The 11,169-nt window shown below is 28.8% G+C and overlaps 1 protein-coding gene across 1 annotated transcript; it reads left to right on the top strand.

Annotated features, from left to right (window-relative positions):
* The first annotated feature begins 10,128 nt into the window (after positions 1-10,128).
* On the top strand, positions 10,129-10,967 carry LOC139888046 (uncharacterized mitochondrial protein AtMg00810-like). The gene is made up of 3 exons (XM_071871082.1): positions 10,129-10,183; positions 10,269-10,379; positions 10,681-10,967. Exons 1-3 carry the CDS (start codon positions 10,129-10,131, stop codon positions 10,965-10,967), a joined length of 453 nt encoding a protein of 150 aa, XP_071727183.1.
* The last annotated feature ends 202 nt before the right edge of the window (positions 10,968-11,169 follow it).

Raw genomic sequence — 11,169 nt, 5'->3', positions numbered from 1 at the left:
ATTTATATTATTTTCAAAATAATAATATTAATCTTAGTCATAGTGATAATAGTAATTCCTATATTAATATTAATAATACTAATAATTCTAAAATTTTAATAGAAATACTTTTATTGATTTTGATATAGATAACAATGATAATAATAACAATATCAATGATAACATAATGATAATAATCTTAGTCATAATAATAATAATCATAAAAATAATAATAATAATACTTAAATGATAAAATTACTAATAATAAATATATTAATAATACTTATAGGGCTAATAATGATAATAATGGTTATAATACATATAATTATGATAATACTAATAATAATTCTTATAATACCAATAATGACAATAATAATAATAATAATAATAATAATAATAATAATATAATAATAATAATAATAATAATAATAACATTAATAATTGTGATCATAATAATAATAATAATAATAATAATAATAATAATAATAATAATAATAATAATAATAATAATAATAATAATAATAATAATAATGAAAATAATAATAATAAAAATAGTAATGATTTTTAAAATATAAAACTACCTTAGAAGCCCCCTTTAAAAAAATTGCACCAAGCTAGACTCGAACCCGAGACCTCTCGGTTACACCAAAACTCCCAAGACCACTCCTCCATTTCTTACTTTCTGATTTATTCCCCGTAATAATAAATATATTCTGTATCTATCTGTTTCTTTATTCTTCTTCTCTTTCACAGAGTAAATCGACCAAAACAATTTATAATGGGTAACAAAACTGTAATTCGCTTCTTTTGGAATATATATGATTGATACAGAGTATTCATACTTGTGGTATTTTAATTGTTAGAAAGAAAATAAAAAAAAAAATACACTGTTTCAGTTAATGAAGAACTTGATGAACTCGATTTCACTTTTGAAAATTAAGGTCGTTTCAGACAATAAGTATAACACGAAAAAGACTTTCAATCCCTCCTAAAAACTTTCTCCATTCTCAATTGAATTCAAAACATCAAAGGGAACTCAAATTTTACGATGAACACAGGGTTGACTTTTTGAAAATATAACTTTGACTCACGAATTTGGATTCGATATCAAAAATTGAATCTTGAAGCTTTGCAGATAGTTTAGACACGTGATTTCCAACAAAACTGCAATTTTAGATTTTTAAAAGTTATTTGAATTCGTGCTTTTGCTTAAAATATGAACATACAGAGTATACATGTGTTCTTCATTTGTTATTCTGTTTAAATTCGATAATTTGGGCTGGTTAAATTTATAACTGATAATGGTGAGGAGAGGACGAAGTGAGTTAACCAATAATACAAAGCAAATCAATTTACTTATAGCCTAATTGTTTGACAGATAGAAAAAAAACGAGCCAGGAAAGAAAAATAAAAAATAAAAAGCAGAAAAGACTCTCAACGGCTTTTGTCTGTAATTGATGATTGAGATTCGATGCTAAATAATTTAGAGACAGAAACAAATATAGAGAAAAGTAAAAGAAGATATTGATAGCAATGGCTAACAAAATGGGTTCCTTATTAGTTTATATATATATATATATATATATATATATATATATATATATATATATATATATATATATATATATATATATATATATATATATATATATATATATATATATATATATATATATATATATATATATATATATATATATATAATTAATATTAATATTAATAATTAATAATTAATAATTATATTAATAATTATTAATAATAGTAATAATACTAATAATAATAATAATAAATAACAATGATAATAATAATAATAAAACTGATAAGAATAATATTATTACTGATAATAATAATAATTTGTATTATTTTTATAATGATAATATTGATAATTTATAATAATAATGGTGATTTTTAATAGTAAAAAAATGATAATAATATTATTATTGGTACTAATAATAATAATACTAATTATAATAATATTAGTAATAATAGTATAACAATTTGTATATATATCCATTTACATAATAATATTAATAATACTAATATAGATGTTATTATTAAAAGTAATAATAATATTACTATAACAATTATAATTTAATTTATAATTAAACTTATTATTTTAGATATTAATATTACATATCTTTAATTATGTAATATATATAACAACATCCATTAAATATTTAATATTCAAACATTACAATATATATATATAGAATTCATATATGTATTCATTTCAATAACAACTTAATTATTCTATATATTATTTTACATTTTAATTCAGATGATTAAAGTGTATTTTATTAATTTAAAATATTATATATACACTTATATATATATATATATATATATATATATATATATATATATATATATATATATATATATATATATATATATATATATATATATATATATATATATATATATATATATACAAACACACACACACAATTGTTCATGAATCTTAGGGTTAAGTCTAGTAGTTAATTAAACGTATGAAATTATTTTAATGTAACACGTCAAATGGGTTTATCTTCTCGATAACCGTTATCCAAATTATTTACTCTCTATAATTTCACTTTTATATTAAATATCATGAAAGCTAAATAATTAACTTATTAAGAGTTACGAGAAAATTACTGTAAAGCATGTATTGAAAATCAAACAAAATTCTCCACTAACTTTTGTCTATTTCACGTTAGACGACAATTTATTCTCACCTGTAGATCACTTTACTATTTTCCGTATATTGTTAAAATGGAAAGATTTCTCAAATCAACGTGGACCTTAAAACAGAGACTCGTAATCATATTTCAATGTATCTGATAAATCAATCATTTAATATAATATTCTATTTCATCGATAAACATATTGGAGCAATTACGTTCATGTAAAGTATTATATTTTCAAGTTATAATATATACATATACATATATAATCATATCCATTTATATAACAGTTCATGAATCGTTGGAATTTGGTCGAGGTTAAATGAATGTATGAACACAGTTTAAAATCCTTGAGATTCAACTTAACAAACTTTGCTTATCGTGTCGGAATAATATAAAGATAAAGTTTAAATTTGGTCGGAAATTTCTGGGTTGTCACAAAACATTCTTATTATTAGCCATGACGATCTCAATCAAATTTCGGGACGAAATTTCTTTAACGGGTTGGTACTGTGACGACCCGGAAATTTTCGACCAAATTTAAACTTAATCTTTATATGATTTCAACACGATAAGCAAAGTCTGTTATGTTGAGTCTCAAAAATTTTGAACTGTTTCATATGTTCAATTGACCTTTGACTATTCCCGACGATTCACGAACCGCTATATGTAATATATATATATATATATATATATATATATATATATATATATATATATATATATATATATATATATATATATATATACATATACATATATATATATATATATACATATATATATATATATATATTAATTTAAAATAGAAACTTATATGATTTAATTCATTTGTGTAAATAAAATAATATATGATATTATTATTAAAATATATATATATATATATATATATATATATATATATATATATATATATATATATATATATATATATATATTGAATTTATATGGTTTCGAATCTATTTAGTAAATGATAATAGCACTCGTTTGTCAGTCGATCGATATTAAACAAGTTAAATTCGAACTTATATAATTTTAAAATAAACGGTGACCCAAAAATGAGCTCTATAAATTTTAGGCTTACTAAAAATGTATTTAGGATCTGGTTATTAAATTTTAGCACTTTTCATATTTTACCCAGAATTGAGCGGGACAATTGATGTAATTTTATTTAATAAGTTAATGATCGAATTTTATACCATAATGACCAAAATAAATAAATATAGTTTATTTAAAAATTTGAGATTTTTCTGGAGACTTTTATCCGTCACTGATTAACAACAGAGCACGGAGTTCAGTCCGTGAAAAGTGTCGACAGGATATTTCCAACCACTTGTCACGGATGAAAACAGGTGATTCAAATTAAAAAGTTTACTGTTTTCATTTCTTGTCTCATTTCTCAATTTCAAATGAATATATACCTATACATATAACTACACCCATATAGATTAACACACACTACACATATACTCATCCTTCTTCTACTTTCTGCAAACCCATCTTCTTCTTTGTAAGTTTATTTAAACTCTACAATTCTTATTTATGCATAATACAAAAGAAACCCATAACCTGATACTTGTTTCTTGCTCGACTCTTCTATTTTTGCTTTCGGATAATAACACAACGAACATAAACCATCACCAACTAGCCATTGACAACCACCACCTTTGTTACTCGAAACCCATTTATACTTAATGCTTTTTCGAAAACCCTTCAATCACCGGTTGCTATTACTCGTTTCGGTGCACTTCATTTTCTATTTGAGTGCAACCAAAACCCAAACCATCTTGTCGATCACCAGTTGTGTTACTGTTTCCACTTTAAGCATTCATCAACCACCTTATATATTCTGTTTCTACTCTACATGGTCAATACCCATCTCCAAAACCCACTTCATCACCATCATTCGACCAGCTTGCACACTGTTCGTCTCTTTTTCTTTTCATTGATCGAACACCCATCACCACCCTCACACGTCTAGTTTTTAACAACCAAACACCACATGCAACAACTACAACCCACCTACATCACCATTACCAAATATCTGTGAGACGTTGTTGTTTTGCTCATGTTCTTCGATCACTAAAACGATAGTAAACGAACACCACCTTTAATCACCTTCATCTAAACCACACTCATTTGATGTTTTCTAATTCGAATCAAATCACAAAACTTAATCGAACTATTTCTGTTTTCTTTCATTACAATCATAATCATATTGATTGATTTTATATATATACATATAAACACATACATAATACAAATATATTCATGATCAACCACCCTTGTTATCTTCTGGTTTAAATTGAAAACCCTCCAAGATCAACACCTTTCCTGCTACTATGCTCCGCCTGTTGTTTCTGTTTGCTCGACAACCACACACCCAACCACCACAACCACCACCTACTGGCACCACTCCAACACCCTCATTAGAAATGGCCATCATCTTCATAAATCATTATCCTAAATTGTCATTATCACATGAACACCCTCGCCATCAATAACCTGTATAATATTTTTTATTTTATTCATCATAACCCAGAACTTAAAGCTTTCGTGGATTCGGTTATGAGTAATAACAAACACCTTTTGATCGACTCTTGCTACTCAGTCCTTTTTTTACTATACAACACCTGCAAACCCTCGTGAAAACCTGCTATTTTTCTTCTTCTCTTCTGTTGTTCGACGAACAATAACCAAAACGAAATTTTTTCTTTATTGTCGATCAACACAGCTGGGGTACGTTCAGGTCTCATGTTTCAGTTTCTGCATTCTGCTTTCTCTTTCAAGTCGACACAAAAGCACTATCAATTAAATCTATAGGCTGCTCACTTTATTATTTTCCTGTTACACCGACACCTTTTTCTTCTTCCCCCTTTCTTTATTAAACGGGCCATTTAAAAGATATTCACACAAATGGGATTAATTATCACTTGGGCCGAATATCTCAGATATAGAAGTGTTGGGTCGTGTATGATTTTCTGTAGGGCCGAGTTAACACAAAATTTTGTTGGGCTTGAAAAAGGAAAATACGGGTTAGTTAAATATAGAGTATGGTTTAATTCAGAAATGCAGTCGCAGTGTAGTGATTAGAAGAGGTGTTGATTGGCGAGAGGTCTCGAGTTCGAGCACGGGCATAGGCTTTTATTTTTAGGACTCTTTCTTGAAGGTAGTTTACTCATTTTAATTATTTTTATTATTGCAATCATTATTAGTATTATCATTATTGATATTATTATTATGATTATGAGTACATGACTAAAATATAAAAAGATGACTAAAAGATTCTATATAAGATGACTATGAAATGATAAATTTAAGTATTATGATTTACATAAAATATTATTATTATTATTATTATTATTATTATTATTATTATTATTATTATTATTATTATTATTATTATTATTATTATTATTATTATTATTATTATTAAGTATCATTATTATTATTATTAGAATTATCATTATTTTTATCATTATTATTTTATTATCCCAATTATTATTATTTTTAATATTAATATTAGTATTTTTACATTATTAGTATTATTATCATTTTTAGTGTTACGAGTATCATTATTATTTTTATAACAACCATATTATTATTATTACTATTATTATTATTATTATTATTATTATTATTACTACTACTAATATTATTATCATTACTACAATAAAAATTAGTCATATAGAAATATACTTAACTAAACTATATTAACATTTTTATTTATTTAAAGTATATAAAATAAATACATTTAATTAAGTTATTAATGAAGCACATAATTTATTAAATTAAGAAGTATATCACTAATAATATATAAATTCGTTCGATTACAATTATATGTGTTAATATATATATATATATATATATATATATATATATATATATATATATATATATATATATATATATAAATGATATAGGTTCATGAATTCGAGGCCAACTCTACATTGTTCAGTATCGTCGTATGCATATTTTTACTATAAAATACCGTATTGTGAGTTTATTTGATTCCCTTTTACTCTTTATATTTTTGGGACTGAGAATACATGCGCTGTTTTTACAACTGCTTTATTAAATGCTTTTAAAATATATTTTGAACTGAGAATACATGAAATGTTTTTATAAATGTTTGACGAGATAGACACAAGCAAAACATTCCTCGAATGAATTATTATGCAGACAGAAGTTCTGTGGATTATTATTGAATTAGTTGGACGTTATAATTGCCACTAATTGTTATGAATATTTTCCCCTGATAATGATTGCTTGGTAACCTAAGAATTAGAAACGGGTATGGTCCTAATTCACGCGAATCCTAAAGGTAGCTACCGGGTTTAACACCCCCACCCAGAATGTTTACTAGACAGAAGAGCTAGTGGGCGTGGTGTTTAGTACTTCAAAGTTTATATATTTTACAGACGAGATGTTCTGTTTTGGGGATATTATTAATGCGCATTATATGTTAAGGTCGGTTACCATGTTGGGCAATGAAATCAAAGTGAATGTTATGTATCGAGAGAATGATTTTTATACACAGGTTATGTATATTATTTTTGTGCACGAGATATGTGTACATTTATTAAAAATCGCAAGGCAACCTACAGGGGAGAAAAGGATACGAACCTACTCTGCCAAGCATTATGAAAAATGGTTTCGTACACGAGATATGTGTACTGTATTTAAATCTTGTGGTCTATCAAAATGATGAATTTTATTGTTTATGATAAACCTATGAACTCACCAACCTTTTGGTTGACACTTGAAAGCATGTTTATTCTCAGGTATGAAAGAAATCTTCCGCCGTGCATTTGCTCATTTTAGAGATATTACTTGGAGTCATTCATGACATATTTCAAAAGATGTTGCATTCGAGTCGTTGAGTTCATCAAGATTAGTATTAAGTCAGATATTGTTGGATATATTATGAAATGGTATGCATGCCGTCAATTTTCGATGAAAGTTGTCTTTTAAAAATGAATGCAATGTTTGTAAAATGTATTATATAGAGGTCAAGTACCTCGCGATGTAATCAGCTATTGTGAATCGTTTATAATCGATATGAACGGGTCCTTTCATATTGATTGTGGATTATAGTTTTGCATGACGCATCCCCTGTGTCAGGATAACTATACTGTGAATCAAGTGGCAAGGACTATCGGTAGACTCTAGCCCAATCAGCTAGGAGTCGTGTGCTCGTACAAGATGACGATCCTCGTATTGTATTTAGTTGTTGATATTGCTCATCCACGCTATGTTTCTCACGTAATATCTACCTTATTTTACTCGATTTTCATTTCCAAAGTGCTCGAAAAGCTATGATCTTGGATTTAATCGCGTTCTGAGTGCTATTGCAGTTCTAAGTGTAAATTTGGTGTAAAAGTGACCGAAGTGTGCAAATGTATCAAGAAAACTGCAAAGCGCTCAACCTGGCAACAAGAACGACGTTCCATAATCAAGGAACGTCGTTCCATCACTTAGAATGACGTTCCATAATCAAGGAACACCGTTCCATCATCAAGAACGGCGTTCCAAAGTCAAGAACGACGTTCTACCTGGGTAATTTATAAAAGAAAATGGAAACAGAAAAAGATGGCATTTAGAGCACAATTCAAGAACGACGTTGCTAATTAAGAACGGCGTACCACATAAAGCCAAGAACGATGTTCCAACATCCAGAACGGCGTTCCACATCTAGAGTCAAGGAACGACATTCCTGAGAGAGGAATGACGTTCCTCTTTAAATTCTGGGCAGATTTTTGGAAGTATAAATAGAATGAGAAAAGGGTTTTTCATCTCATCACATTCAATAGAATAGTAGTTCGTGGTGGCTGATCATAATTAGGGTTTCATAGTTATTTTAATGATTTTTCCATCAAGTTTTCATCATCTATTCCATTCTACATCAAGGATTTGAAGATTGAATCAAGATCTAGGGTTTGTTCTTCATCATCTTCATCTTCTTCATCTTGTCACTTTTGTGATTTCTTAATTTTAGTACAATCTACTCTTGTTTATTGCTTAATGATGTTTAGATTTACTATTATAGCTTGTATTGATCTTGTTCTAGCCATGATTGGCTAGATTTTATTATGTGCACTTGTTTATGAAGCTTGATAGCTAAGTATTGTTCATATCTATGTTAATGATTGTGTTTGGATGAATATTTGAGTTGATGATTATGGTTTGTTATTAGAATTAGTCAATAGATATTTCATTATGCTTGTTTTGGACTTGACTTTGATTATATGAGTTGTGTAGCATTCAAAGGGATTTGATTAGTGAAGCAACTTGTACTTCAACACTTAGGTGATCTAGACAATCAAAATGGGGCTTTCAAGGGATTGGGGTCTTAGTTTGGATTGGTTTTCAATTGGTCCTTAGTCAACATAGTGAAGTTGGTTTTCTTAAGGGATTTTGATCACCAAAGAGTTAGGGGACTTTAACCTAGGCTAAGTACTAATGACAATTGCATGATTCAACTAGATTCAATTAATGCAAGCTTATGGGAATTTATAAGTGTTGATTGATCATAAGAACATCTAGTAGGGATACTAGTCCAAAGTTTGAATACAATTAGCTCTTAAGTGAACAATAGAACAATCCTAATGCTTCAAGTGGGTTAAGCAAGTGTACATGTCTTTAATATTGATACTTACTTAATCACTTTTAATTCTAGTTTTAATTTACAATAGTTTTCTTAATATCTAAAATTCAAACCCCTCAATCAAACAAACCTTAGGATGATTATGAGTTTTCATCGATTCAACTAGCATTCACCGCTCTCTTGGGACGAACCTTAAATGAAAAACTTACTAATTGCAACTACCAAGTCATTGTTTCTCATATGCTTGTCATATAGTTGAGTCCACGTTTAAGTATAGAATTAGAAGATAAATATATGTTTGTGAAACGAGCATCAGTTGTATGCTAGATGGTTATTAGCATGTTAGTGATGTTGTTCGCATGTGTGGTGCTTATGCGATATCTGTTAGATAGATTCTATAATGCTAATCCCCACATTTCCATCCTTGCAGGTTTAGATACTGCTAGTTTGGACTGGTGCTGATGTTGAAAACATGTTTGACGGGCTAACTCTGATGTGGACCTCTGTAAACTGTATTTTGTAATAACGTAACACCGTTGTATAAACTTAACTTAATTACGTGGATTTCAATAGTGATGTAATAAATGTTGTGATTTTAATAATTAAGTCTTTCGCTGTGGATAAAAAAATGTCCGGTGTTTCATTTCATTTCCTCGCCGTCCAACGCTGTTGTACATAATATTTAGCCCAACTCTCTCTCTCTCTCTCTCTCTCTCTCTCTCTCTGTCCCTTGTCCCAACCCACCATATGCATACTCGATCTAAATCTGGAATTTCTTAACTGAAAGTTGTCTTTAATCTCTCCGCCAAACCTCAGATTTCTCCTATACCCTCTAATCCTCAATCTGCCCAGTCTGGCCCAAATTGGAATACTGCCATGGCCGATGAATATAAAAATTTGTTGGAAAATAAGATGTGGGTCCTTGTGCCCCGTATACCAGATATGAATGGTTTTTTGATCCTTGTGGATTTTCGGCACAAAAGTTAAATCTGATGGCACTTTTGGACGTTATAAAGCTCGACAAGTTGGTGATGGACGTTCTCAACAAGTTGGTATTAAATTTCATGAGATATTTAGCCCCGTAGTTAAGCCTGCTACTATTTACACTGTTCTTAGCATTGTCGTATGTAAGTCATGGGATATTTAACTAGTTGGATGTCAAAAATGAATATTTAGATGAAAATTTATCCGTATACATGTATCAACCTCCTAGTTTTCGTAGTAAGACTCATCCTAATTATGTTTGTTTGATGAAAAATTCCCTTTATAGTTTAAAGCAGGCACCTAGGGTTTGGTATCAAAGGTTTGCAGATTTTGCCACTACCAATGGTTTTCGATATATTTGTTGTGATCGTTCGCTATTCACTTATCATCACGGATCAGACACTGCTTACCTGCTTTTATATGTTAATGATATCATTCTGACAGCATCTTCTGTCTCCTTGCGTCAGAAACTCCTGGCTCTACTCTCCAGGGAATTTGTAATAATGGATCTCGGGCCACTTCATTCTTTTTTGGGACTCTTGGTCTCGCTTACTAACCAGGGGTTATTCTTAGATCAGAAGACTTGTGCTCATGACATTGTTTCTTGTGCTGGAATGACATCTTGTAATCCCGTTTTGATTCCTATTGATACTCAAGGTAAGCTAAGTTCACAAAATGGGAAGCCATGCCATTATCAAACTCTTTATCATAGTCTTGCAGGTGCTCTATAGTCCCAAATGTTTACTTGCCGGGACATTTCCTATGCGGTACAACCAGTTTGTTTATATATACATGCTCCCACGAATGATCACGTGCACTTGTTAAAACAAATTATAAGGTATATTCACGGTACTCCATCACTTGGTTTCATATAATAAAGTCATCCTCCCATAATCTTGTTGCTTACACAGATGGGGATTGGGCTGGTGATCT

The sequence above is a fragment of the Rutidosis leptorrhynchoides genome, chromosome 1 (assembly GCF_046630445.1).
Source record: "Rutidosis leptorrhynchoides isolate AG116_Rl617_1_P2 chromosome 1, CSIRO_AGI_Rlap_v1, whole genome shotgun sequence".
In the NCBI taxonomy this organism is placed as follows: domain Eukaryota; kingdom Viridiplantae; phylum Streptophyta; class Magnoliopsida; order Asterales; family Asteraceae; genus Rutidosis; species Rutidosis leptorrhynchoides.
The sequence above is the reverse complement of the archived record's forward strand: the minus strand, read 5'-3'. Positions and strand labels throughout refer to the sequence as shown.

What these genes read in the sequence shown, in the direction of transcription:
- LOC139888046 (XM_071871082.1), top strand. Translation starts at nt 10,129, where the DNA reads ATGGCCGATGAATATAAAAATTTGTTGGAAAATAAGATGTGGGTCCTT. An exon ending in GATGTGGGTCCTTGTGCCCC is followed by an intron (nt 10,184 to 10,268) that starts GTATACCAGATA and finishes GACGTTATAAAG; the next exon opens with CTCGACAAGTTGGTGATGGA. An exon ending in TGTTCTTAGCATTGTCGTAT is followed by an intron (nt 10,380 to 10,680) that starts GTAAGTCATGGG and finishes TCATTCTGACAG; the next exon opens with CATCTTCTGTCTCCTTGCGT.